Source organism: Phyllostomus hastatus, unplaced genomic scaffold, assembly GCF_019186645.2.
Source record: "Phyllostomus hastatus isolate PE091 unplaced genomic scaffold, TTU_PhHast_1.1 phas_contig_17, whole genome shotgun sequence".
Classification (NCBI taxonomy): Eukaryota; Metazoa; Chordata; class Mammalia; order Chiroptera; family Phyllostomidae; genus Phyllostomus; species Phyllostomus hastatus.
In genome coordinates, this window is record NW_025333664.1 from 24,495,692 (window position 1) to 24,523,673 (window position 27,982).

The 27,982-nt window shown below is 54.0% G+C and overlaps 1 protein-coding gene across 7 annotated transcripts; it reads right to left on the minus strand.

The window, feature by feature from the left end:
• Window positions 1–3,554: 3,554 nt before the first annotated feature.
• SIGLEC1 (sialic acid binding Ig like lectin 1) lies at window positions 3,555–27,295 on the minus strand. Of its 7 annotated transcripts, none has more exons than XM_045833406.1 (22): window positions 23,231–23,520; window positions 22,600–22,962; window positions 22,036–22,332; window positions 20,671–20,937; window positions 20,122–20,376; window positions 18,849–19,148; window positions 17,930–18,187; window positions 16,565–16,900; window positions 16,053–16,310; window positions 15,551–15,853; window positions 13,947–14,204; window positions 13,477–13,788; window positions 12,458–12,709; window positions 11,855–12,124; window positions 11,519–11,770; window positions 10,901–11,203; window positions 10,046–10,306; window positions 8,950–9,252; window positions 8,576–8,681; window positions 8,122–8,194; window positions 7,341–7,490; window positions 3,555–3,746 (listed from the first exon to the last, which is right to left on the minus strand). In XM_045833406.1, exons 1-21 carry the CDS (start codon window positions 23,277–23,279, stop codon window positions 7,380–7,382), a joined length of 5,187 nt encoding a protein of 1,728 aa, XP_045689362.1. In that variant the 5' UTR covers window positions 23,280–23,520; the 3' UTR covers window positions 3,555–3,746; window positions 7,341–7,379. The 7 variants fall into 7 exon arrangements, 5 of the variants coding, with proteins under 5 accessions (XP_045689362.1, XP_045689361.1, XP_045689360.1 ...); XM_045833405.1 differs by lacking the exon at window positions 3,555–3,746 and adding an exon at window positions 27,140–27,295 and having other exon boundaries at window positions 7,023–7,490; window positions 23,231–23,341; XM_045833404.1 differs by lacking the exon at window positions 3,555–3,746 and adding an exon at window positions 27,140–27,295 and having other exon boundaries at window positions 7,023–7,490; window positions 23,231–23,344.
• Between the last annotated feature and the right edge of the window lie 687 nt (window positions 27,296–27,982).

Here is a 27,982-nt window from a genome sequence, read left to right on the forward strand (position 1 = left end):
TGCTCCAACCAATTGAACCAACTAGCCGGGGTTGGGGCTTTCTAAAATATAGCTGTTACAAAATTGTTGTGTAAGTCTTTGTATGTAAACATATGTTTTCATTTATCATATGTAAATATCTAGCAGTAGAATTGCAGGGTTACATATGGGAAGGGCATAATTTGCTATTTTAAGAAACTTTTCCCAAAGTGGCTATATCATTTTGTATTCCCACCAGCAACGTATGAGAGTTCCAGTTTCTCTACATCCTCACCAACATTTGGTTCTGTCAATCTTTTAAATTTTAGCCATTCTAGTGGGTGCATAGCACCCTCATCATTTTTTGTAGCTGAATGCTACCATTTATTTGTACGGTCCCCTCTTGGGCATGTATATGGTTTCTAATACCTCCGCAATCACAAACAATGCTGTGGTGGATCATTTATGCACACGTTTATCTGTGAGATGATTTTCTATAAGCAGGATTACCGGGTCAAAGGATACGTATATTTTTTATTTATGTAGATACAGTTAAATTGCCCTCCCAACTTGTGCCAATTTATAACATCTAGAGTGCTTGTTTTCCCACAGCCTTACCAACACAGTTATCACATTTTGATAGCATTGGCTAGTCTGAAGGTGCAAGTGCAGTCTTAACTTGCATTTCTCTTATTATTGAGGTTAGTATCTTTTTTCATAGATGATGCTATTACAGTTGTCCCAGTTATTCGCCCTTTACCCGCTTTGTCCCACTCCACCCAGCACCGCCCCCCCCCCACACTTCCTCTAGTGATTCTCCCTTTCTTTGTTCATGTCCATGGGTCATGTGTATAAGTTCTTTGGCAACCCCATTTCCTATACTTGCTGTTAACACCCTTCTTGCCTGTTCTGTAACTACCAATTTGTACTTGTTAATCCCTTCACCTTTCCCTCCATTCCTCCAGAGTCCTCTCCCCACCGGCCGCCATCCCAATATTCTCATTTGTGATTTTGTTTTTGTCCTGCTTAGTTTGGTTTTTTTTTAGATTCAGTTGTTGATAGTTGTGAATTAGTTGTCATTTTAATGTTCATAGTTTTGATCTTTTTCTTAAATAAGTCCCTTTAACATTTCTTATAATAATGGTTTTGTGATGATGAACTTCTTTAGCTTTACTTTGTCTGGGAAGCACTTTATGTGCCCTTCCATTCTAAATGATAACTTTGCTGGATAGAGTGATTTAGGTTGTAGGTCCTGGCTTTTTATCACTTTGAATACTTCTTGCCAATTCCTTCTATCCTACAAATTTTCTTTTGAGAAATCAGCTGATAATCTTATGGGAACTCCTTTGTTGGTAATTATCTGCTCTTTTCTTGCTGCTTTTAAGATTCTCTCTTTATCTTTAACCTTTGGTATTTTAATTATGTGTCTTGGTGTGGTCTTCTTTGCATCCATCTTGTCTGGGACTCTCTGTGCTTCCTGGACTTGTATGTCTATTACCTTCACCAAATTAGGGACGTTTTCTTTTATTAGTTTTTCGGATAGGTTTCTGATTTCTTGCTCTTTCTCCCCCTTTCTGGCACCCCTGTGATGCAAATGTTGGAATGCTTGTAGTTGTCCCAGGGGCCCCTTACACTGACCTCTATTTTTTTTATTCTTTTTCCTATTTGCTGTACTGATTAGATGTCTTTTTTTCTTCTTTATGTTCCAAATCATTGATCTGATTATCAGTTTCATCTGTTCCTCTGTTGATTCTCTTTAAATTGTTCTTTATTTCATTTAGTGTCTCCTTCATTTCTGATTGGATCATTTTTATGTTGTCGAAGTACCCACTGAGTTCCTTGAGCATCCTTATAACCAGTGTTTTGAACTCTGCATCTGATAGATTGCTTATACCCATTCTGTTTCATTCTTTTTCTGGAGTTTTGTTCTGTTGCTTCATTTGGGCCATATTTCTTTGTCTCCTCATTTTGGCAGCCTCCTTGTGTTTGTTTCTATGTATTAGGTAGAGCTGCTTTGACTCCATGTTTTGGTAGCATCGCCTAATGTAACAGGTGTCCTGTAGGGTCCATACAGTTCGATTTTCTGATGGTTCTGAGTGACATTTGTTCTGTATTTTAGCTGTAATTTTGCTGTGGTCTGCAAGGAGGTGAGCCACATTTACCTATGCCTTCATCTTGACTGGAAGTTCCTAGTGAGGTTAATATCTATTCAAACACTTAAAAGCCATTTGTATTTACTTTTCCCTAATTGGCAAGTTCATATCACAGCCCATTTTTCCATTGAACTTTTGGTCTCTCTTAACTTGAAGGAGATCTTTATACATAAAGGTGATCAACCTTTGTCTAGAGTATAAGCTGCAAATATTTTCCACAGCTGATGAAATGTATCCAACATTTTGCTCATTTATATTATTTGCTGGGTAGTATTCAGCTGTGTGACTATAACCACATCTTTTCCCCACTGATTCTACTGTTGCTGGACATTTGAGTGGATCCTAGTTTTGAGATGTTACAAAACTTGCTGCTATGAACATTCAAGTGCATGTGTCCTTAGCTTCCTCTCTTTGCTTGTCCTGCTCCTCCCACCTCTGTACTGGTCTCCCCTGGGGGTATGTTCTTAATAAGTCTCTTGCATATAAAGTCTCATCTTGGGAACCAGACTTAATATAGACATAGATGGCTTTGGTCACATGGGGGGCTCCAGTGCAGACAGGCTGGAGAGGCATCAATCCCTCCCCCTGTGGATGGCTGAATGGAGTCACCATGGATCCTGACAGCAGCAGAAGGCACCCCTCCAGGACATACTTCCCTGGTCCTTCTGCTGGGTAAGCCAGGGAGCAGAGAGCAAGGCATTCTGTCATACCCAGGGTCCATTTTGCTACCTCCTCTTGTTGGGGGAGGATTTGGGGCAGAACAGCAGTGGACAGAGACACCCAGGCTTCCACCTTGAGCCAGGAGCACAAGTGGACATTCCAGAAGATAATGTGAATCCTAAGAAAGGAGAAGCCCTAACCATAGTAAAGGAAACAGTCCTGAAGGGGCAGAAGAGAGAGGCAGTTAAGAAGGTCCCAGACATCACAGGGACAGCACAATGCCAAGTGTATGTCCTGGAAGGGCCTGGCAAGGGGTTGGAGTGGCTTGAATGCCAAACAAGCTGGGGATCAGGAAAGTAAAACAGACCCCAGAGTCACGGGGTCTTAGTGTAGGTATTGGGAGAGAGGAGGGCAGAGCCCTCTCTCTTCTGGCAAGAATACAGCCTGCTGGCTAACTCATATTCACACTGAAAGCTGCAGCTTTGGTGACTGCTTGTCAAGGGGTCCTCCCTGATCCAGAGCTTAGTGACTGTCCCTGGTACTATACTTCTCACTGTACCACATTTCACACAGCATTGTAGTTGCCTATTTCTTGTCTCTTTCCTCCAGACCCTGAGCTTCAAGGGTCTGAGACTGCCTTGTACAGAGCCTGGCACACTGTCAGTGCTGACAAAATGAGGGAGACATGTAGCCTAAGATCTGTGTGGGGACTGAAGTCATCCTTGCCAAGTGGATGCTCCAACCCAGATGAGCTATGACACATCAGAAGAATTTTCTGCCAAAATCTCAGAGCAACTGTTTATTTACATTTGGGGATAGCAGAGGAGGGGATGGGGGCCATAAGACCAAAGCTGAGAAAGATAAATCCTAGAGGTGGCACTGATCGGCTCAGTGTTCATGTCTGGTAACACCAAGGGAACGATGATTTCTCAAATGTCTTGTTGGTGTCCCTCTCTGGGGGTAATAGGAAGTGTCCTGGGAAGAAAGCAAACCAGTGAGAGTTAAAGCTTTGAAGTGTTCACATAATGAACGACACCCATCACCTGTAAGTAGGACTCATCCTGAAGAGTGACCCAGAACAAGGTGTCCAAGGGAAGCACAGCCAATGCTGGCCCACGGAGATGCCATGCCAATGCTTGGGTGCATCAGGAAAAGTCATGCAGGCAAGCAGTGCATTCAAAGACAAACGTGATGGCCTATGGCAAAGTGAAGAAGGCGCTTTAAAAAAATTTGTGCTCAGCTGTAATTTGGGTAGACTTCCACGAAGGGTGGGAGATTTTTTAAAACCACCTTATTGAAGTAGTGTTTGGTATATTTTTAGAAAACTGTGTGTGTCTTAAGTGGCTCAGTGACTTTTCACAAAGTGAACACATCCATCAAACCTGCACCTAGACCAAGGAACCACACTGTCCACTCCCCAGAAGTCCCTTTATGGTCCCTCCCAATTATGACCTTCCCCCATAAGTAACCACTATTTTGACTTTTATCACTATCAATTAGCTTTGAACTTCATTAGACTGCAACCATGCAGTCTATACTGTTTAGCATCTGACTTCTTCCACTCAACATTATATTTGGGATCATTGCTCATAACACATGTGGTTGTAGCTCCTTCTCACTTCTGTGTAATATTCCACCGTGTGAAGACAGCACAGTTCATTTATCCATTCCATTGTCAGGGTGCATTTGTCGTTTCCAGTCTCTGGCTATCATGAGTAATGTGGCTGTAAACATTCTCGTAGAATCCCACGGGGGGCAAAAACCCTTCATCTTTTTTGAGTAAATATCCAGGGGGAAATTTCAGGGCAGGAGTATTTTAGCTTTAATAGATAATGTTAAACAGTTTTCCAAAGTTGCCATATATTCCGTATGATTCCATTTGTGCAGAAATTCAAAAACAAGTAAATCAAATCTACAGTGTGAAAGGTCAAGAGAGTAGTTACCTTTGGGTTTGTGACTCAGAGGGATCAGAAGGGAGACTCCAGGGTGCTGATAGTGAATGGTCTATTTTTTTATCTGGGTGCTGGTTACATGGGTGTGCTGGCTTTTTAAAAAGTCATTGAGCTGTGCAGGTATAATGTGTTCACATTTCTGTATGTGTGTTACACTTGAATCAAAGTTTATTTTTAAAGCCTTGCTATTTCCCTCCCTGTCTGCTTGAAGCTCAGCCACCGTCACAAACGACACAGGAACCATCCACACCAGGAAATTCACGACCCACAGACCACTGCAGCAGAGACAAATGGTCACTGCTGTCCTCGCCCTGGGAGGCCAACAGCACCCAAGGCGGAAATTTGGGGAGAACTAGCTGAAATGTGTAAGGCCACACCAGATGTCATCTTTGTGTTCAGGCTCAGAACCCATTAGGGTGGTGGCAAGGCAACGGGCTTTGGCGTGATTTATGGTTCCTTGGATTACACAAAGAAAAAGGAACCCAAACACAGACGGGCAAGACATGACCTATGTGAGAAGACGAAGACCTTGAGGAAACAGAGGACGGAACGCCAGAGCAGAGCAGAGTGGAGAGAGTCAGGGGGACCACGGAGGCCAGTGTCGGTGCTGGGAAGAGTGAGCTAGAGTCCTGACAAGAGGAGCAGAGATTCTTCAGTGACTTCATCTGTGGTGACTGGGCAAATTTTTCATGAGAGGATGAATAAACTAAGAACTTTTGTGTGAAAAATAAAATAAAAGTCTCGAGGAGCCTCAGATCACTGGGGGTGGACACAATGAACCCCTCTGAGAACTCTCCTGTCCCAGGTGGACCTACACTCCCTTGGAGGCACACAGAAGCAGACAAAGACTTTCAAGTCAAATAGTCCTAGATCTCCCAGGAGCCACCCTTCTGCAGCCACCTGTGGTACTCCCCTCAGGCTCCCTTCCCCAGACAGTCCAAAAACGTTGGCTGCATTTGGATGGCTCTCTCCCAGTCCCACCTCTGGACTTAGCCCACACATTCCACCCTCCCATGTGACAACAATGTAGGAAAACCAGGGCTTACTTACTAAGTGCTCAACTACTGTGTGCCCAATATGTTGCTGGTCATATGGGCAGTGCAGGTGAGCGGCCCCCTGTCTCAAGGAGCACAAATCACTTGAGCATAAGGTAGTTTGTGGTAAATGCATGTAATTTGCATGCACTGGACACCTCAGCAGGTAGTCTCCCAGAATAAACCCCACTTACATTTGAATCCTCTGTGTTCCAGTCCAGCAATTCATGTTGCAGGAAAAAGATTCACTTCAGTTATGTCATAGGATGGACATTTATTGAGAGGAAATGCCAGACAGGCTCCCAGGAAGGGTCTGGCCATCAGGTACCAAAAGGAATGGAACCTTAGGCCAGGAAGGGACCCAACCACTGCTACGTGGAGCTCACCAGGTCTCCAATTTCTTCCCAGCCTGTTAGCTTCATGCTAACACCCCATTACTCCCAATGTTTTTCAGCCAAAATCCCAGAGCAGGGGGCTCTTTGCTCCTCCCATCATCTGTCACCAGGCTGCCAGGAGAGTCACTAGCCTACCCAAGAACTGGCTCCCCTCAGGCACTGACTTCCGGGGAACACATTATTCCTTCTTGGTGACCCTCATTCATCTTAGCAGCCCCTGGGCACGCACTTCCAGGGAGTAGATGTGAACTCACTGGATCATGGATCAATGTACCTGGAGCAGAAAGAAGGATGTGATGACATGCTATCTGATCCTCACACTCCCTGAGGGTGGGGGTGGGGGGTGGGGGCACTTCTTCCAGGGGCCAGATCTGACGCAAGACATCTGCTCAGGCAACCCCACTACTTGGCATGCCATTTCCCTAGGGACAACCAAACCTTCTCGATTTCCTCAGTCTTAATGTTTGAGGGGAAATATCCCTTCCAGGAAGCCCATGACCAGGGCATGCCTTTCAGCACGAAGACAGAATGTGCCCTGCTGGCAGCATTCTCATCAATGTCAAAAGTCTCGGGTATGAGGCCATAGTTGGGAGGCCTTTGGAAATAGGATAAAACTACATTTCCCAGAAGCCCTCACAGCTTTGGCATGACCATGTGGTTAAACTCTAGCCAATGGGAAGTGAGTATATATGAAAAGTGCAAATTCCTGTTGTGTCCACAATGGGAAATGGGTATACCTTTAACTTCCACTCTTCTTGTTAGAGGGAATGTGAATGCAGTGAGGTCATTGTAAACCTCACAATCAAGATACGATAAAAGAATACAGAGCACCTGCAATTTAAACCACCATAACATACTCAGACTAGTATGGGAGAGAATAATAAAATTTCATCATGTTGAAGTTACTATATTTGGTATCTGGTTACAGCAGCCTAACTTGTATTCTAGCTCATACAGAGGACCTTGGCTGGCCTGTGAGGATGTAGAAAGCTCCTCTTGTAATCCTTCCGAATAGTCCAGAATGGGCTTGGAAGAGAAAGATGGGCAGAGGCAGTGGGAGATAAATGGAGAGATGAGATCCAGAGAAAAGTGAAGGAGAAGTGGACAACACAGTCAGCTCATTCCTCTTCGGCATCCCCCGAGGTCCACACTCTCTTGGGTAAATTGGGGTTCACTCGCTTTTCTCACCACCTATTTTTCTTGAGGGGCAAGAAGGTTGGAACCAGGTCATAGCAAGTCAGACGTCTCAGAGCTGTTGTCACATAAGCAGGCAGGATCCAACGCAGCCTTGTTTACAAAGTCCAAGCCATCACTGATGCCAGTGGCCCTTTCCTCCTCCTGCGGGTAGGCAATGCCACAGGTCAGCTCAGGGGTGGAGCACAGGGTGAAGTCCAATGCAGCCAAATGTGGCTGCATTGATCAGGATCAATGAGCTTCCCACGGAGAAAAAACCCTGGTCACTGGAGGGCTCTGGGAGATGTCATCACCTGATCCCTAATTCTAGAGGGCAGGTCCCCGGACCCCCAAGCCTTGGGTAGGGTCTCAAGGAGACTGGTGAGAGTGTGCACAGCTGGGAGCCCTGGCCCACTAAATGGATTATCTGTAGAAGGGGACAGACCATGAAGGAGCGGAAGCAGTTTTTTGCTCTTGCCCAAGTGATGGGAAGAAAGACCCCAAAACACAGAAGGGGGATCCTGTCTTCCAAGATGTGTCCAAGGTGTTGCTGCTAAGTTCATAATGTCTGCCCCAGTCATCCAGGCAGCTGAGCAGCAGACACGTGGCTTCTCTCTACCCCAATCAGATTATGGTTCCAACTCTTCTGAAGGGGACATGGATTTCTATAGCCTCTCCCCAGTCTCTCCCCAGCCCAGGCACCAACCTATAAATGAGAGCAGTCTCTAGGGGCCAGCCCTGCACTGTGGGGTAGTTGGGCATTATGTCTGTGTGTGCCCACATGGTGGAACCATACCTGCATGCTGTCCTTATGAGAAGCCATCTCCACCGAATTCTCACCCATGCTCAGCTTATGAAAACACCTCCTTCTGCAAGGGCAGGAGTGGACTCAGAGGGCCTCCCCTCTTGCTGCCTGCCCCAGTTCCCCTCACCCACCCACATGCTTGTCCCCAGACTGCTCACTGCACCCAGCAGTGGGGAACCCTGTGGTGAGCGGGGCACCTTATCTTTCTTCCTCCCCAGCCCTTTCTTCAGCACAGACAAGGGGGAGATCAGGAAAGGAGAAAACTACAGCAAGATGGATTTACAGATAATTCTAGAAAGGATTCCCAAATTTGGAATATGGGCAGGAAGGGGGATGGGCTAGGAAGTATGGAGCCTATGAATTTGGTAGGAGGGACATGGGGGAATATTGAGGGAAAACAGAGAAGGATGAGGTAGCCCCATTTGCCCTCCAGCTCTGGACCCACCTCCGGATGTAGCAGGCCCCCAGGCCCAACAGGAGGAAGAGGAGGCCAGACAGCAGCAGCCCCAGGACCCAGACTAGCTGCTGGAATAGATGCAGGCGGTGCAGGGCTGGAACACAGGGAATAGCTCAGGGGGCAGCTATGGTTTCAGACCTCCAGTGCTCCTTCCCAAGTGACTTCCCCAAGATGGAATCTATTCTACCTTTCCACTTTATCTCAGGAGCTTGCCCATAGAAAGGAGCTTCAAGCAACCAGTCTAGACTAGACAGACAAGCTGAAGCAACCCAGGGAAGACCTCAGAAGGAAGCCTTTGGGCCTGAGAGCTGAGCCTCACGCAGAGTGTCCTGGGAGATGGAACCTTGTGCAGTGTCCCTCACCTCTGGTTCCGAGGTAGGTGGAGGCGGTGGCAGAGCCCAGGGCATTGGAGGCAGAACACACGTATTCACCCTGGTCACCGGGCCTCAGCTCCTCAATGTTCACCCTCAAGGCATTGGGGGTGGCTGAGACGTGGATGTGCGGCTCGGCTGGAGTGCCTGGGGACTGGCTGGAGGCTACCATCCGACCACCAAGATGGACAGTCAAGATGGCTAGGGGCTCACTGTCTACTTGGCAGTCCAGGATGCCCTGGGTGCCACCCTCAGGCTCCACAAAGACCGTCATGGTTGGTGTCTTGGGAGGGTCTACAGGAAAACAAGGAATATGGTAATTGTATAAAACAGTTACAGATTCCTCCCCTTCCTGTGCCCATGCAAGGTGACTTTGCTTCTCCCATTAAGAGCTTATTTCTTCACTCCATGAATCTGACTCCCTTTGACCACTAGAAGGCAGAAGTGACATCGTGTGACTTCAAGGTTAAATCTAAGGGTCTTCACAGCTTCTGCGCTCCTTGGAACACAAGATTGTGGGAAGCTCAAGCCAGCCTGTTGGACACATGTGGCCTAGCCAACAGCCAGCCTCAACCACCAGCCACGAGGGTGAAGCCATCCTAGACCATGTAGCCATGGTCCAGCCACTAGATAACTGCAGCCACGTGAGGTGAGACCAGCAGAAGAACTGCCCAGCTGAGCCCAGCCCAAATGTTTGACCCACAGAATTGTGAGCAAATAAAATGGCTGTTGTTTTAAGCACTACGTTTTGGTGTAACTTGTTACGCAGCAATAGCTGACTGAAATAGCATGAGGCCCTGGTGGAAAATGGAATAGAGGACCAAGGCTGATGAGGTTCTATTGTGCACCAGGCATTCTTCGTGCTTTATCTCTTACATGCCCCACAAGGTGGGGGAACTGGTGTTTGAAAATGAGGAAACCAAGGCACAGATGCACAAGATCACACAACAAGTCAGCGGGAGCCCTTCAACCCGGGACTCCACACCTCTGAAGTCCTTGCTCTTTGCAGGCAGAAGAGGAAGAAGACCTAAGGTGGGCATGTGAGATGTGGGGAGACTGGTTGGGGGTGGACATGTGCCATACTCACAGAGCACACGGAGCATGACGGGAGCGGAGCTGGTGGTCCCAGTGGGGAGCTCGGCCTGGCAGTGGTACACTCCAGCTTGGGCACGGGCCACGCGGGAGAAGGAAAGGGTGGCCGCAGGCTCTGCATACAGTTGCCGGCCATTCCAGAACCAAGTGAAGGTGGAGTTGACTATGAGTGTGGGGCCACCAGGAAGGTGACAACTCAGGTTCAGTGCTGCACCCTCGGGCATATCCAGGCCTGGCTCAGCCACCACACGCACATCTGTAGGCCAAGGACCAGGAGGTGGTTGGGGATCTGCAGGCCTGCTGGAGCCAGAGCCTCTGGGTGGGATCGAAGAGGCCTCTGTGCGTTATGACCTGACTTGGGATCTGGGGCCCTGAAGGTGGGACTCAGTCTCCCTCATGAGACTGAGATCTCTGAGGACAGGACTGTCTCTCACCCTCCCACTGGGACCTCCAGGGCCAGGCTGTGCCTCCCTTCCTCATCACACCGGATTTCTCACGGATGAGGCCATGCACCACCCTCAGACTGGACTCCCCAAGGGTGAGGCTGCACCTCCTCCCTCAGACTAGGCTCTGTGAGGGTAGGGTTATGTCTCCACTGCACCCAAGCTCCTCTTGGGCATTGCTACACCTCCCCCCTTGCAGGGAGCCTCCCAAGGGCAAGGTTGTTTCTCCTCCTCAGGCTGGGCAGTGCCCTCCAGTGGGAGCTATTTCTCTTCCAACAGATCAGGGCTGTCTCCACCCCTTCAGGCCAGCCAACCCCCTCCATGTGGACTCCACAACCCCATAGTCCCTGAGTCCCTTCTCACCCACCACCCACCACCCACTCCCACCTCCCCCATCACCCACTCACTTTCCGCCTGTAGCTGCCCAGTGGTGCTGACCGAGCCCAGCAAGTTGTGGGCCGTGCAGACGTAGGTGTTCTCATCCCCTGAGGGCACATCTTGCACCTTTAGCCGCAGGATGTTGCGGGCCACCTGGACATGGCCAGTCCCCAGTGCCAAGCCATGGACCTCATGGCTGGTGGCCAGTACCTTCCCGCCACGAGACAGGGCCAGCTCAGCAGGTGGCTCACTGTCCACAGTGCACTGCACCACAGTCTTGGGGCTGGCCCTCGAGTCCCAGAAGAAGGACAAAACGGCGTCCCGAGGAGCATCTGAGGGTGCAGCAGGAACAGTTGGAGTCTCTCCTTGGAAATTCCATACTGTCCATTGTCCACCCTCATGGCATTGGCGAGGCTGAAGCCTCTGGAAAAATTGTCACTTCCTAGAAGTGCTGCCTTCTCAGGAGTCCTGTGGACAGGTTCCTTCAGGCAGGGTTCGTGGGGACTTTGGACCTCTGTCCTCATCACCCATGTCCTTCTTTCCCCAAGTGCCCATCCTTGCCCCCTGCAGTCCTGTGCCCAGCCCCACTGGGACCTGAAAGTGCCCTCCACCACCCTGGGTACCCCAACCCGAGGACCCCAGCTCACAGAGGACTTGCAGAGCTGCAGGTCGGGAACTGCGTGTGCCCTGGGCATCTTGAACTTGGCAGGAGTAGGCACCGGCGTGAGCTCGCATAGCCACCGGGAATGAGAGGGAAGCGGCTGGCCCTTCCTGCAGCCAATGGCCATTGTGATACCAGGTGTAGAGGGTGGGTGGGATGGCAGCAGGGTCCTCACAGGTCACTGTGATGGAGGCCCCCTCGGGCACAGTGGCCGACGGGGCCAGGGTCACCTGCACACCTGTCCCAAGGAGGTGAGGGTCAGCGGGGCCCAGCCAGACACCACAGCTGATCCCACCCTCATGGGATCTGAGCCCTGCCTCACCCTCTAGCCGCAACTCCATGGACGTGTTGACCTGGCCCAGAGGACTGCGGGCCAAGCAGCTATAGAGACCCTCATCGCTGGGCCTGGGCTCCTTCAGCTCCAGGCGCAGCGTATTGGGCACAGAGGTTTCAGTCGAGGAGGCCAAGAGATGACCAGTGTGGCTGAGGGCCAGCTGGGCAGGGGGGTTGCTGTCCACAGTGCACCGTATCAGGGCCAGCCGCCCACCACGACTCTCCAGGAGGTAGGTCAGGCGCAGGCTGCGGGGTGCGTCTGCGGGAGCACGAGAGGCACAGACAGAAGGAGTTCAGAGACCGCGGCCGGGAGGAGGCCAGTGTGCAGGTGCCGTTCAAACCAGGAGGACCCAGGCTTCCCTCTCCAAGGGCCTCCCCTTCCCAATCTGGGGCACTGCTGCTCTGCCCAGAGAGGACCTACCCCCACAGCTCCCCAACTCTAATGCTCCCTGTGAAGTGCCCCATCAGCCGGCTGAGTTCTGGAACTGAACTCCTTCCAGAGTTGTTCCTGGGTTGGACACCTGTGGGCGTCCTCTATGCCCTGACCCCTGTAGGCTCCTTCCAGCTCCACCCTGCCACCAGCCGCACTCACAGAGGACATCCAGGATGACAGGCCTGGAGAGGCGGGGTGCCTGGCCGGGGGCCACCACACCACAGTGGTAGGAGGCAGCGTCCAAGACTGTGACGTTGGGCAGGTGGAGGGAACGGGCACCCGGGTGCTCCTGCCCATCCTGGTACCATGTGTAGGTGAGCTGGGCTGGGTGGGCGGTCCACACAAGGCAGGTGAGGTTCACCAGTTGCCCCTCCTGCACAGTGGCCTTTGGCCACACCTGCACACTCACAGCTGGGGAGAGAAGGAGGGCATGCGGACACCAGTGAGGGGTGTGAGGCTGTGTAAAACAGGCCACTGGCCTCCATGAGGAAGGGGAGCCCCTTGGCCTCTGGGAGGCACAGGTGGCCTACCTGTAAATGGGGCTCAGAGGTGGAGCTTGGTAAACGACTCATTATCTCTTAGGTGGTCCCAAGCAGAGTTCTGCAGAGCCCTCCCTGCCCCTGGGGGGTGGGGCACATGGGAGAAAACAGGCCTCTCTGGCCCTGCTGTGGTTTCTCCTTGAGCACCCCCTTTCTGATTAGTGTTATCCACTGGGCACCCATGTAACATTCTGGTTTTTCAAAAGGCTCTTCCATGAGCCGTGGCCATTGTGGCTCGGTTGGTTGGAGCATCAACCCATGCACGGAAAGGTTGCAGGTTTGATTCCCGCTCACGGCACATGCCTGGGTTGCGGGGTTCAGTCCCTGGTTGGGGTGAGTGCAGGAGGCAACCAATCGATGTTTCTCTCTCACCTCAATGCTTCTCTCCCTCTCTTTCTCCCTCCCTCCCCCTCTCTCTAAAAGCAATGCAAAAATGTCCTCAAGTGAGGATTTTTTTAAAAAAAATGCTCTTCTATAAAACCCAAATTGGGAGACTGCTGTCCTTAGGAAGGGTGGGCAGCATGGAGACGCTCCTTCTGTTCAGCCATCTTGCCTGTGCCCTGGGCTTCTAGAACCCTCTCCAACCTTCCCTTCTCTTAAGGGAGCCACCCACATGCACACTCACAAGCCCACACTGACCCTCGGCATCAAAACTGGCCGAGACCGAGGTCTGGCCTAGGGTGTTGGTGGCCTCGCAGGTGTAGGCTCCCTCATCCTCCAGCGTAGCATTGTGGATCTCCAGGCGCAGCGAGTTGGGGGCCACGGCCACCTTCAGCCGGGGATTGCTGCCTGCCAGTTCCCCCACACCGTGGAGGGTGGAGGCCACGAGGTGGTCCCCGTGGAGCAGTCGCAGCTGGGCCGAAGGGTCGCTACTCACACGGCACAGGAGGTGGCCCAGTCGCCCAGGGCCAGTGTCCATCAGGGTGTTGAGTGTGGCCTCGCGTGGGGCATCTACACAAAGCGAGGGGTGGTCAGGGCCTGGCCAGGTGGTCCCTCATCTAAAACTCTCTCACGGAGGCAGAGCCCCAGAGCGGGAGCTCAGCATCCCCTCCGCCCGCCACACCCTCGGCTCCTTCGCACCCGAGAACACGCCGGATGAGAGTGCTTACAGGACACGTGGAGGCTGACGGGGGCAGCCAGGCTCGTGGTGGCTGAGCCCGGGGCCTGGGCCTGGCAGTGGTAGGCCCCGGCTTGGCTCAGAGTTATGGCTGCAAAGCGGAGCGTGGCCGAGGCTGGCTCCTGGAGGGGCTGGCCATCTCGGTACCAGCGGTAGGTCCCTTCCAGGGCCTCTGTGGGCACCTTGCAAGTCAGGACCACGGCCTGGCCCTCCTGGAGCTCGGGGGATGGCGACACCTGTACCCAGGCTCCTGCGGGAGAAACCAAGAGCAAGTGGGGACCCTCCACCATGTCCTCCCGCACTCTGGGACTGGGTGTCCATCCACGCCAAGACTGCATGACCTCCCAGTCGTGTGTCCCCAAGCCACAGCTCCCCGAACCAGACCACTGCCAACCTCACCCCTATGCCTCAGTGTCTCGCTCCCAAGGACCCAGCCGGTGTCTGCCCTGGTGTTGACCACCCTCCACCTTGAGTTACAGCTTTGCTGTCAATCACATCTCGCCTACCAGAGGGTGAGCCTCTCGAGGGCCCGACCGACTTAGACTGTCTGCAGCCCAGTGCCGGGCACAGCGCCTGCACGTATTGGCTCTTGACCTTACAAAGCACTGAAATGGCAGGAATTTAGGTCATGCCAAGGGCCATGGTGCTGATCGTGAGCTGAACTCAGCATGAGACCAGGGCTCGGAAAGGGAAGCGAGCAGCCGTGTGGTCTTTTCTCTCCTGCCCAGCCCTGCACCCAGGCCCCAGGTCATGAGATCCCAGCAACTGGGGACTGGGCAAAGGGCAGTCCCCAGTGCCCCCTGGGTCTGAGGCAGGGTGAGACCGAGGGCAGGGGGGAGTGAGGTGGAGGAACAGCTGGAGTGGTGACTGAGCACGCAGGCTGTGCCTGAGAACAGAACCAAATTAGTCCCACGCTGGCAGGGGCACCTGCTAGTCATGTGACCACAAGCACGTTCCTAAAGCTCTGACCCTCAATTTCTCTGCGTGTGAAATGAGTATTATAAATAAGACAAGATGTACAGAACCAAAGCCCAAGGGAAATGTTCCAAAGTTGATGTTTGTCACTGTGGAAGAAAAATTGTGTATTTTTCTTCAGCCTTTGCAGCATTATGGGTATTAACTTTCCTTTTTCCTGGCTTATTTTCATAGGGAGGGTTTTTTAGAAGAATATGTGAATATATTCTTATGTATATATGTATGTGTATGTACACATATGTATACAGATGTACACATCTGTATACATGTAATACCCATGCGTATGCATAATATACATATCAGGTTTTGTGTGAGATCCTTATTATCTAACAAAATTATATTATTACAAAAGAAGTTATCTGTCAGAAATTGCTCCAACCAAGCAAGCTGCCTTGTGCAATTGCCACTGCCTCCTAGTGGCTGCCACAGTTATTACAGCTGAAAGTATCTAGTTGGAGACAAAGGCAGGCCTCCTGTGGGCTGGCTGGAAACTGTTCAGAAACCATGGCTGAAAAAGACCTCACATTTCTGCATGAAACCCATGCGACCCAGGCCCCAAACCAGCCAGAGTGACCCCCAGGGCATCTGGGTCTAGCCCATCTTCAGAGGACGGACACTCACCTCGGACCTGGAAGAAGAGGGAGGTATTGGCTGACCCGAGGGCATTTGTGGCCTCACAGTGATAGCTGCCAGAGTCCCCAAGACCCAGGTCTCGGATCTCTAGCTGTAGGGAGTTGGCCATGGCCTTGGCCTGGAAGCGGCCGTGTGATGGGAGCTGGGGCCCCAGGCTGGTGGCCAGGAGGTGCTCCCCATGGAACAGGGTCAGCTGGGCCAGCGGGCTGCTGTCCACAGTGCAGACGAACACAGCCATGTAGCCCTGGCCCACATCCAGGAGAGCTGACAGCTTCGGAGGGTCTGGGGGATCTGCAGGGACAGGGAGAAGCTCAGGCCACCTGCAGCCCCGCTCACCAGGTTCCGGCTGCCACACTGTGTGCCATCCCCCCTCCAAACACACAGTCCAGGCCCACCCTTCCCCATGCCTGAACCTGACCCTAGTCGGGTTCCTCCCAGACTGCCTCCTCATCCCTCCAAGTGCCCAGCGCTGCCCTTGCCCATCACCCACAGAGGACACTCAGGACAACGGGGGCAGACAGCTGGGCACCAGGCTCGGACAGGATGCGGCAGGCATAGCGAGCGGCGTCTGTTCTGGCCACAGGCAGCAGCGTCAGGGTCTCCAGGGGGCCCTGGGTCCAGAGTGCCCCATTCCGGAACCAAGAGAAATTGGCAGGGCCGACATTGGCTTCCCGGCTCACACTGCAAGTCAGGTTAGCTCCGGTGCCCTCTGGCAGCGTGTGTGACGGCGTGATGACCAGGACAGTGGCTGGAGAACAGGCAGTGCAGGCCCTCAATTTGACGGCTTCCCCCCAACCTTAGGGGCCAGTGGTCCAGCCTCCCAGCCTCCAGGGGGCAGGAAGGAGACCCTCCGGAGTGCCCACTGGATAGGGCAGGAAAGCACACTTCACTGCCGAATAAGATTTCACTGGATAGACCCTGCTTGGAGCCAGGGGTTGCAGAGGGAAAGGGTCCTGAGTACTGTCCCCTGACCCTGTGCCACCACTCCCTGACCCGACTCACCCTGGGCATTGAAGGTCACTGAGGAGGAGGCGTTGCCCAGGGCGTTTCTGGCCTCGCACTGGTACACACCCTCGTCCTCCAGCACCGGGTCAGGTATCTCCACGCGCAGCAGGTTAGGGGCTCTGTTGACCTTTCTGCGCCCAGAACAGCCCCCACAGCTGCTGCAGCCACCCCCTGGTGGCAGAGAAAAGGCTACTACATCGTCCCCGTGGAGCAGCTGCAGCTGGGCTGGGGGGTCACTGTCCACACGGCACTCAAGGAAGCCTCGGCGGCCAGCCCCAACTTCTGCAGCGTCGGCGTCCAGCCGGGCGGTGAGCTTGGGCTGGCGTGGTGCGTCTGGGGAGGAAGAGCACGGGCTCTCAACCACAGCCTCTGCCAGGGCCTCGCAAGTCCACTCCAGTCTAGCTGGGATCCCAGGTCCCGCTGGACAAAGGTGTGTGCCCAGAGCCGCCAACGGACCTGTGCACTGCGCAAGGACAGCCGAGCCAGGTGGGAGGAACGCAGCCCCCGCACCTCGGGCTGAACTGTGCCCTCGTGCTGTACTGCTTCTTCCCAAGGAAGCACCACCTTCTAGCTTAGACAAAGGCACACGTGGGCTGGCATCACTGGCCGAACTCCCACGTGCTCCTGGGCAGGGTGCCCTCATAGCTCTCTCTCTCTTCACCCCAACCCTTCCCCAAGGCCCCCCCTGCCTCTTATCTCAGATCGGCAAGCTGGCTCTATCAGGATAATAGATGATGCCTGAAATGCCCTCTTTCTAGAGCCTTCTGGAGATGAGTGGTCAAAGACGGCCACAGCCAAGGCCTCCGGGCGATCTCACCCCGACACTAGAAAGCCCCTGGCGGCAGCTGCTCTTCCTGACAGTGCCAGGACGTCGCTCCCGCTTGTATCAGAGGGGGCTTTCTGGAGGCTCAGGGCTCCCTGAACATTGGCCAGCCCCTCAGGCTCATACAGAACACAGTTCTGTATGACAGGACACAGTTCCTGTGCTGAGAGGTTCTGCCTTCTCGTCTCGGGCAGCCAGGGCGGGCACGTCCTGTGGGGTGTGTACACATTTGTAGGAATATGGTGTCCCAGGGCCCGGCTCAAGAGGATGAAGCTTGGACAGAGTGCCCATGGTGGGTTTGAGGCTGGGGCAGAGGGCCCTAAAACGTCTGGGGTTGAAGGATGGGACATGAGGAAGTAAAAAAATCTTCAGCCTTGTTCTCCAAATTTCAGCCCTGGCCTGTGGCTGCCCTCTTGATCTAGACCCTGGGCAGTTCAGGGTCAGAAGGAGGACTTAGAGGAGGGAGGGATGGCTAGTGGACCCCAGTGGACTGATCGATCCCCCCCAAGACAAGCAGGGGCCAGTGGGGGGCTGCTCACAGAGCACAGTGAGGACGGCAGGCGAGGAGGGCCCGCTGGCGCTGAGACCATCCTGCGCCCGACAGTGGTATGAGCCAGCATCAGTGCTGGAGGCCGCAGGGAGCAGGAGGCTGCTGCTGGGCCCCTCGAGAAGCAGCGCTCCATTCAGGTACCAGGAGAAGCGGATGTCAGGCGTCTGGCTCAGGCCGCTCCTGCAGCTCAGCGTCACCGCCTGCCCTTCCACTACCTCTGCTGCTGGGCTGATGAGAAGGCGGGCTGCTAGCAAAAGAGGGAGACAAGGAGGCTCAGCTCCCCTGCACATCTGCGGCTCCGTGCCACCTACTACAGGAAGCCCTCCAGCATCCCGCTTTCCCCGCATAATTGTAGGGTAGGTCTGGGCTTCATGCCCTAGGCTCCATGAATCTCTTGACAATCAGGGGGGTTTGGCCTTGAATGACCATGCTGATCTATTGATAGTAACTGGCTGCGGCATGGTTGAGGATTCTGAGCTGGAATCCAGCCTTATGTCAAGCCTGGCTTGATCGATTAGCTGTGGCTTCAGAATAAGGGAAGGATACCTCATGTACCAAGAACGGGAAGACCCTATTCTATCTTGCCTACTGCCTCTGACCCCTGCCTAGCACAGAACCTGCCCTAAACATTTGGTAAACAAGGAAGAAATGAATGCAAATGAAGGACCCTCCAAGTTCAGAGTCAGAATGTATACAAAAGCGATGATACAATCTGCCATGTTTTCCTTTTTGCCTTGACTTCCCTGAACCGCCTGTGTCAGGAACACTGTATAGCCTGAGTCCTTGGTGTGATTTTTATTAGCCAGCTAGTGCAGCCCCTCAGCTGAGCCCTCTGGTCTCCTAGGAGGAACAGCTCAGAGCAGGCCTCCGCCCCGAGCCCCCACCACCAGTCCCCGTGACCATCTTACCATTGGCACGGAAGTCCAGGGTAGAGGACACGTTCCCGTAGGCGTTGGAGGCTGTGCACGTGTATTCCCCACTGTCGGCTTGCTCTAGGTCTCGGATCTCCAGGCGCAGGAAGTTGGGGGCAGAAGAGACTCTGAAGCGTGGGCTGTGGTCATCCTTGCCGGAGGTGGAGGCCAAGACAAGTCCCCAGTGTGACAGCACCAGGGTGGCCACAGGCTCACTGACCACGGAGCAGTGGAGGATGCCCACCAGCCCGCCCTGTGTCTCCAGGAAGGCAGACAGGTCGGGGGCGAGGGGCGGGTCTGTGTGGAGAAGGGCCTGTCACCCTCAGACAGGGCCACTCCATGGGTTCCCTTATATAGTCTATAACCGCTGCACCTCCTTTGTCCCATAATGCCTTGGGAGATGGAGGGTGACCCCAGCAGCTCCTGAGTGCCTGCTGAATACACTTTTGTCCCTGGCCTGGGCAAATCAGCAATCAATCCTTGAGGTAACCTTGAGGCTGGGGATCAGGGACTCTACTTTGAATATGGAGAAACTGGCCCTGACTGGTGTGGCTCAGTGGACTGAGTGCCAGCCTGTGAACCAAAAGGTCGCAGGTTTGATTCCCAGTCAGGGCACATGCCTGGGTTGTGGGCCAGGTTCCCCAGTTTGGGGGCATGTGAGAAGTAACTAATTGATGTATCTCTTGCACATTGCTCTTTCTCTCCCTCTCTTTCTCCCTCCCTCCCCCTTTCTCTAATAAGTAAATAAATAAAATCTTTTTAAAAAAGAAAGAAAAGAAAATACATGCTGAGGAACTAAAGGGTAAGGGGCATAATGCCTACAAATTTAGGAATATGGATGGATGGATGGATGGATGGGTAGGTGATGGCTAACATATATGTGTATGTATACTGATAGAGTGCACAGGTATATATGCATGTATAGAGTGCATATGTGTTTGCAGAGAGAAGTATGTATACATGTATGCACACATATATGTGCATATGTGTGTATACACATATACACACAAAGAATATATATGTAAAAAGAGAAAGCATATGTACCTAAATGTTATCAAATGAGGAATCTAAGTTAAAGGTACAGGATAATTCTTTGTACTGCTTTTGGAAGTTTGAACTTATTTCAAAATAAAGTTTTTTTTAAATCAGAGGAAACTGAGGCCCAAGGAGGTCAGAGCTCAAGGCCACCCGGACCCGGAGCCCTAAGCCTCCGGCAGCAGCTCCGCCCTTTGGCCCCGCTCCAGCAGTGTCCACCCCACCAGGCACTTACGCATGACCACCACGCCGACGGGCCTGGAGCGCTCCCTGCCCTGGGCGTTCTGCACCTCGCAGAAGTAGAAGCCAGTGTCGGCCCTGGTAGCCAAGTGCAGCTGGAGGGTATGGCTGTGGGCATCCTCCAGCAGGGCGTGGTTCTTGTACCAGCTGTAGCTCAGCTCACTGGGTGCTTCTTTAGGCATGTTGCAGGCCAGCGTCACTGTCTGGTTCTCCTGGATGGGGCCTGCTGGGCTCACCTGGACCTCAGCCACTGTGGGGGCGGCATCGGGCACACTGGGGGTACCCGGCTGACTTCCAGTCCCAGTTCCTCAGAGTCCCAGCCACTCAGCCCAATCCCTCAGAGCCTGCATCACACCCCTTCTGCAGCAGAGCCTGCGGCATCTCTGTCCTGTTCACCGGGATCCTCCTGACATCCCACCCTGCCAGGGAGGTTTGTCATCTGTCTGAGGCAGGGCTGGGAATCCACACCCGCATCCCCCCAGCCCCTGTGGCCTGGGACCTCTCCCCACCCTCTGGTCAAGACCCAGGTTCACCCTGGACTCACTGAAGACATGGAGGCTGACAGGGGCTGAGGCCAAGGAGCCCACGTCATTCTCAGCTTGGCAGGTGTAGACTCCAGCATCGTCCCAGGCTGCCTGGGACAACTGCAGCACGTGACCCTGGGCTTTGAGGTGAGTCCCATCCTTGACCCACTGCACAGAGCTGACCGAGGGGTAGCTGCTGTTCACCTGGCAGGTGAGCGTGACCAGATCACCTGGACGAATGTTCCCCTCTGAGGGGCTGAGGAGGATCTCCACACCTTTTGGAGCATCTGCAGGGCACGATGGGGGGTATCGGGTAAGGGGCCCAGGGGGGTACAGGGGAGCACTCTTCCTCTCCTCTCTCAACACTGCGCCCTAAGGAAGCCCACCCAGACAAATCATCAGTCCCACCAGCTCCCTGTCCAGAGCTGCACTGCCCCCCACCTCGAATTCCTCACCCATTCCTTCACCCCCAAGAGGCTGATAATGCAACGCCTGGCCTGGCGCCCAGCCCACCCTGCCTTCCAGGGCTTTCGGCCTCATGATGCTGCCCACTGCCCTCTGTTCAAGTTGGGGCCATGGGTCCCACCACACTGCTTGCTTTGGTGGCCCATGGTTACTGTTGGTGAGGGACCAAGCACCTGATGGAAGGCGCCAAAGGCAGAGTTGAACTGCCTCTGAGAATGGTTAGCCCATGTGTAAGGAGGATGCCAAAAATACAAATAGACTGCATTTCCTTAAATCTTGTTTCCAAGCTTCTCGCTATCTAAATACGCTAATGAAAGCTCCCATTTTCAAGTGCTGTATCTACATAGCTGTGAAACGGTATTAGTATTGACTGGTTCTCGTGTGCGGAGCACTGCTCTAATTTCCATGACAATGCTGGGAGGCGGGAGCCAGCCCAAAGCTCCTCGTCTAGAGTCTAGAGGACAGGGAGTCAGCCATCTGAGGCCTGTGAACAGTGCTTGTTCCAGAAGAGGCTGCCTTGTTTTACCGTGATGGGGAGGTGCTCCGTGAAGTGGAAACCTCGGCTCTGCCCCACAGGCTCTCTGCCGTGTCTGGGTGATACTCTGACCTTGAGCTCAGCCTTAGAAGGGGTTGACCACCCCCACTCCAGCATCCTCCAGAGCTGGGCTAAATCTCAGGGTCCTTGCTGCCTGACCCCTAAGTCTCTGGCCTCAGTGATAAGAGATCAAAGGGAGCCATCAAACAGGGCTCCTTGTACCTGGCAGTCCCTCTCCACCTGCCCCACCCAGGAGGTCAGGGGGCACCCAGCTTTGCCTCAGGGGTGAGGGCTCTCTTTCCGTGTGCTGGAGAAGGAACTGGTTTGCCCTGGGAAACCTCAGATGTGTGCTCGCTAACCAGGGTGTGGCCCCCAGCACACTCACGCTGCACTTGGAGGTGAATCTCGCCCTTTGTCTTGTCTTTGGCCACTGAGAGCTGGCAGCTGAGGGTCCGGCCGTGGTCCTGCCAGGACAGGGCCATGTGGAGGACATTCTGGTGTCTGATGCCCGTGGGCTCCAGCTTCTGGAGGTGGGAGGTGCGGGAGCGAGCAGGGTCCTGGCCTTCCCACTGCAGGCTGATGGGCTCTTGCGGGCACATGTAGGGGGTGGAGCAGTTGAAGTCCACATCCACACCCTCGCGGAGCTCTAACGGTGAGGCAATGGTGGGCACGCTGGGCTTCTCTGAGGACAAAGATGGGAGGCTCAGGATCCCCCTTCACCACACTTGAGACCTCTTGCCCTGCAAACGCCAGCTGAGGGGCTCCAAGGAGAAGGAAACTGCTTTCTACCCCCCGCCCCCATGTTGGGTAAACGCATGGAGGACACAAGGCTGGGGCCAGGCGGGGGCTGGAGCCGGGTTCAGGACAAGGGTTGGGGCTGTGAGTCAGTGGGGCCAGGAGCAGCTTGGGAGCCCCTTCCAGGCAGTAGCCGGGCCACCCTCTTCCTCACCTGCCACAGTGACGGCCGTGCCTCTGGTGTCCAGCCAGCGGTTGACCTCACTGATCTCGAAGCGAAACTGGTAGGAGCCGGAGTCCTGGGGGCTCAGGTCCTTGAGCAGCAGGTTGCACACGTTGTGCTCTGTGTGACCCAGAAACTGGGCGCGGCCACGGAAGCGAGCGTCCACCAGCTGGGGGTCCCCAGAGTGGTGAACCACCTGCCGGGCCCCCGAGTAGTCGAAGTACCAGATGGTCGTGATGCCACTCTGGGGCACCTCCACATCGTCAGGGAAACTGAAGGCGCAGGGGATGGTGAGGCAGGACCCCTTCACGCCCTGTACGGACTTGGGACTGGAGACACCCCATAAGGCCAGGACTGAGGGAGGGGAAGACAGACAGGAGAGTGACTGACGCAGGCCTGACGTTCCCACAGTGGGAGTCCCATGACATGCCCTGTAGAGGGTGCCCCCCGTGGGCCCCCAAAGCCTGCCCTGCCCCCCACACAGCAGCCCCTCCGGGTGCCCCAGGGAGCATCACTGCTCCCTGCCACTGCCTCCCGTGTCTGCCCTTCAGTCTCAGCAGCCGCCTGTGACCAGTCTGCCGGGCCAGCAAGGGCTGGGCTCACGAAGGCCAGCGGAGCTTACCTGTGGAGAAGGATGAGGCCAGGTGGAGAAGCCGAAGCAGGCAGCCCATTGCAGGTTCTCACACCGGTTCTGGTGCCTAAGAGGGTGGTGAGCGCACCTCGGCCTCAGAGCCTGCTGAGAGAGAGTCCAGCCCTTCGTCCTCGAGCGCTGTGCTGGCTGGCCCAGTGAAAGGGCAGGGCTGCCAAGAACCCCTAGAGCAGCTGCCAGCTGGGAGCCAGGAGCCCACGTTCACGGCTGGGACTTCACCCAGGAACGCCCTCCCTCGGTGGAAGGCATCAGAAAGCCCTCCGTGTGTCCCTAAGCCCCACCCCAAGTTCTGCTTTCCCAGACCCTCAAGAACCTTACCCCAGAGCAGATGAACAGCTGTTTCTCCCTTTCCCCCCACTGCCCTGCCCCTCCTAGCCACTCAAGCCAACAGGAACTGGAACCCCGAGAGGCCCAGCGACTTACTCCAAGGCAATGAGCAAGAATGACAGTTTCTTACTTGAGCCTCACCTCCCTGCCTCTAGCTTTACAGGCTGTACACCATATGGAGCTTGACAGCCCTGCAGCACTGGAGGGCCGCAGAGGTGTGGTCCCCGGGGGCTTAGGACTGGTGAGGGGGCCATTCTAGGGGCAACACAGGGCACTAGGGCCCTGCACAACACAGGCCCCTACAAGCACCAGCTAACTGCCTACAGTCCACCACACAGAAGAAGGAAAGGGACCCTCTGCCGCGGAGTGCCCCCGGTGGGGACGAGGGCTCTAAGGGGTGACACAGACGTGAATCCGAAGGGAGAGGGGACAGAAACACGTATGAGTAAAGCTATAAACCTGCTAGAAGAAGATATGGATGAAAATCTTCATGACTTAGGATCAGGCAAGGGTCTCTTCAGTGTGACACGAAAGGTACAAGCAACAGAAGAAAAACAGGTAAAGCGAACTTGATCAAAATTAAAAATGTTTGTGAATCAAAGAACAGTATCAAGAGAGTAAAAGCAAAACCTCACAGAAAGGGAGAAAATATTTGCCAGTCACGGGATTAGTATCATACGTAAGGGATGAATACCTGGAATAGACGAAGAGCTCCTACAACTCAGCACCAACAAACTCCAAACGACCCAAATCAGAAAATGGGCAGAGGGCTTGGATAGACATGTCTCCAAAGACGATATGAAATGGCCAATGAGCCCATGAAAAGATACTCAACATCACTGGTCACAAGGGAAATGCAAACCAAACCATGAGCTGCCGTTTCACACCCGTTCAAATGGCTTAACAAACAAAACCAGAAAATAACAAACGCTGGAGAGGACATGGAGACATTGGGGAGCTCAGCGCATGTGCTGCGGGGGGAATGTGAAATGGCACTGCTGCTACAGAAAACTGTTTGGTGGCTCTTCCGAAAGTCAGACAGAGCCCTGGCTGGGCGTCTCCGTTGGTTGGAGTGTCATCCTGTGCGGGTTCAGTCCCCATTCAGGCACACACCTAGGCTGCAGGTTCGATCCCCTGTCAGGGCTCGGATGGGAGGCAACGGATCAATGTCTCTCTCCCTCCCTCTCTCTCTCTCTCTCTGTCTCTCTCTCTCCCCCTCTCTCTCTCAAACCAGTTAACAAATCCTCGGGTGAGGATTTTAAAAACTGTTAAAACTGTCCATTTCACCACACTCACATACAAAAACTCATGTTGCCAACTTTGCAGTCCTCCCTAGTCCTAAATGCTGACTCCACAGAGGGAGGGGAAGGGCCTGGGGAGGCTGGAAGTAGGGACAGGAAACTCATGACCACTCCCAGCCCCCAGCCCATCAGCCCAGCTGATTCTGGCGGCTACCAGGGGGCACACCTGGGGAGGGCTGAGCAGACACGCAGGGCCTGCATGGAGGCGGAACTGCCTGTCAGGATGTCAGAACAGAACTTAGCCAAGCGTGAGAGGAGGAGGGATGGCTTGCAGGGAGCAGCATGTCAGAGCAAAGGCGAGGGAAGGCGCAGAAAAGCACTGCCCCCCAGCAGACCCAGCCCCCTCTCTTGGCTGCTCCAGCAGACAGGTCTGGTCATTTTCTGAGACCCAGTGGCTCGTCCCCAGTTCTCTGGGCAACACTAGGCCTGCTCTACCCTCACCCTCCACACATGATCTCTGGCCATGCGAAAGGCGCATGCTGGCCCAGGCTGGGTCCCGTGACGTGGATGCTGGACTGAAAGGTAGCCTACTGTGTGTGGCTGGGGGCAGATACGGCCCGGAACCTACAGCCACACTGGGTGTCAGGGTCAGATCCTCTGCACCTGGGACATCAGCAAGACGACAGGCGTGAGTCTGGCCGGTATCCCCAGCTCCCCCTGTTAATCCCATTTGCGGCCCTGGAAAGGGCGATGCTGAACCTAATGGTGGAATTTTAGACATACTGATCCCAGAATGGGACAGGAATTTTTGGAATGTGTGAGAGGACCCTTTCTAGGACTACCCCAAATTACATCATGCAGGTGTCACAACTCTTAGCCCATCCTCAGTACTCAAAGGGTCAGTTCCACCAGAGTCCAGCTTAACAGCTCAGCCTCTTCCACCCTAAAGACCAGCCTCCACCCAGGGACCTGTCCAAGAAAAAGAAAGGGCAAGAAAGACGCCCCTTGTCTCTGTTTGAAAGTCTGGTGTGGAAGGCTTAGGTTAAGCGGAGTCCCAGTGTGCACCAGTGCCCCCTGGTGGTTGAGAGGTGATTGTGGGTCTTGGAGAAGGGGGTGGGCATACTGGGGGACAGTGAACACTGCAGCCCTGAAACCACCTGACCCTTGGGCAAGGACTATTTGGGAGAGCATTGTCCCCCAGACCTCGGGAAGTTCCTGAGGTTCGTCCTTGCATCTTGGGCTCTCTGAAGACAGTTTTAAATCCCCACTTCTACCTAGAAATGGTACAGGTTGCATCATGGTTGGGATGGGGTGGCCCGGCCTGTGGTGGGCTCCCATGGTTGCTCCTGGTGTGATCGCAAGTAGGTAAAGTCTGTGTGAGACCAAGTGTCCCAGGACAGCTGTGGAAGGTGGACCGGGACTCTGACCCCTGACCTCTGATGCCACAAGCCAAGCCCGGCCTGAGGGAGAAAGGTCAGAGCAGTTTCACTGTAGGCAGCGAGGTGGGATTTGGTTTCTGTTTCCCAACACAGAGCTTCTCCCCAACTTCCCTCTCATGCTGGAGAAGGAGGGAACTGGGGTGACAGCTGGCTGGAGTGCTCTGCCCACTGTGAGAAAATCAGGGCACAGCTGGCAATTCCAGGAGTGCATTATAACAGTGGAAAGCCCCAAAAGTTTCATTCTGAAAGTCATATAATCCATAAATGTGGTCTCCGGGCTTTGGAATTAGTGGCAGAAATTTCCCATTTTATTCTGGCCATGCACACCCTCAGCCCGAGCACCGTTGCCCCAGCACCGTTCCCCCGAGCTCTGCTGTTCGGTGCTGGGGTGCTGCACTCAGATGAGTGGCGAGGAGGGGAACTGAGCATAGTGAGGGGGAGACGAAGGTCGGGCTGCAGGGTGAAGGTCCAGGGTGAAGGTCCAGGGTGAAGGCCAAGGTTAGGCTGCGATTTGACATGGAGGTGAGAGTGATGGGGTTGGGGTAAGGTAAAGACCAAGGCTGTGGCTACACGGAGATGATGATGATGATTAAGTAAATGGTCAGTGATGAGACAGGACTGAGGGTGAGGTAAGGTTGGAACGGGGACCGGGGCTGGGGAGGATGGCAGTTAGGATTGGGACTGGGATTAGGACGTGGGCTGGGGGAGATCTGGAGCGGTAAAGGGGTTTAGGATATGAGTGCAGCTTTGATTAGCATCTTGGGCTTGGGTTGATCTGGCGTCCAGCTCCCACACCCAGATGCCCCACCAGTCAGCCTCAGCCCAGCCCCGCTCCCAACCCTCCACTTGCCCTGCAGGGCCAGGGATGGGCTTACCTGCTCCGCAGGGAGGTGGCTGCAAGGCTGGTGAACTGCAGGTGAGCAGAACGGGAAGGAAGTTCAGGAGCTCGTGGTGCTGCTGGTTCTCCAGGGCTCTGTCACCCTGAGAGAGGAGATCCAGCCTCAGGGGCTGCTTCTGCTTTTCCCAAAACCTCAGCCCTACAGCCAGCCCAGAGGCTGGCCAGGGAGGCAGCTGCCGGCCTTATGCAACGCCAACACAGGAAAGACCTCATTGGCAGGGGAAGGTCCCCGGCAAGGCTGGGCAACAAGGAGACTTGAGCAAGTAAAAGTGGCATCTGGGGCCACACTGGAGCATTGTCTCAGGCAAAGTGCGAAGTGGAGGTTCTATTGACCCCTCTCTTTGGGGCCGCTTAGACTCTTTAGGGAGTCTGGGAGTGGAAGGGAGCTTTCTGTACCCTGTTCCTCCTGTGAAGAGAAGGAGACCAGATCGCCAATTGCAAGACCCAGCCTGGGGAAGGGGAGCTTTCCAGGGCATCCAGACCAAGGTTTTGATTCTCTGAGCCCTTTGGGCACCTCCCAGTACCCCAATTTCACCTGGATACTTTGAGAAGAACCCCATGCCCCAAGGAGCAGGCCCTAGTAGGGGACACAGGGGCTCTGACATCCATGATGCCCCTCAGGCTGGAGGGGTCTCCCTGATTCCTCTTCCCTTCCCCACTGTCCTACATCTCCACACCCCGCACACGTGATTTCAACAAGCCCCCCACCCCCTACTGAGGCAGAAAAAGAAAGACCTCAGCATAGCTGAGTTACTGTTATAATACTGGAGCCCATTTTATTGAGGGCCTACTATGTGCCAAGCACTTGACATATGAGACA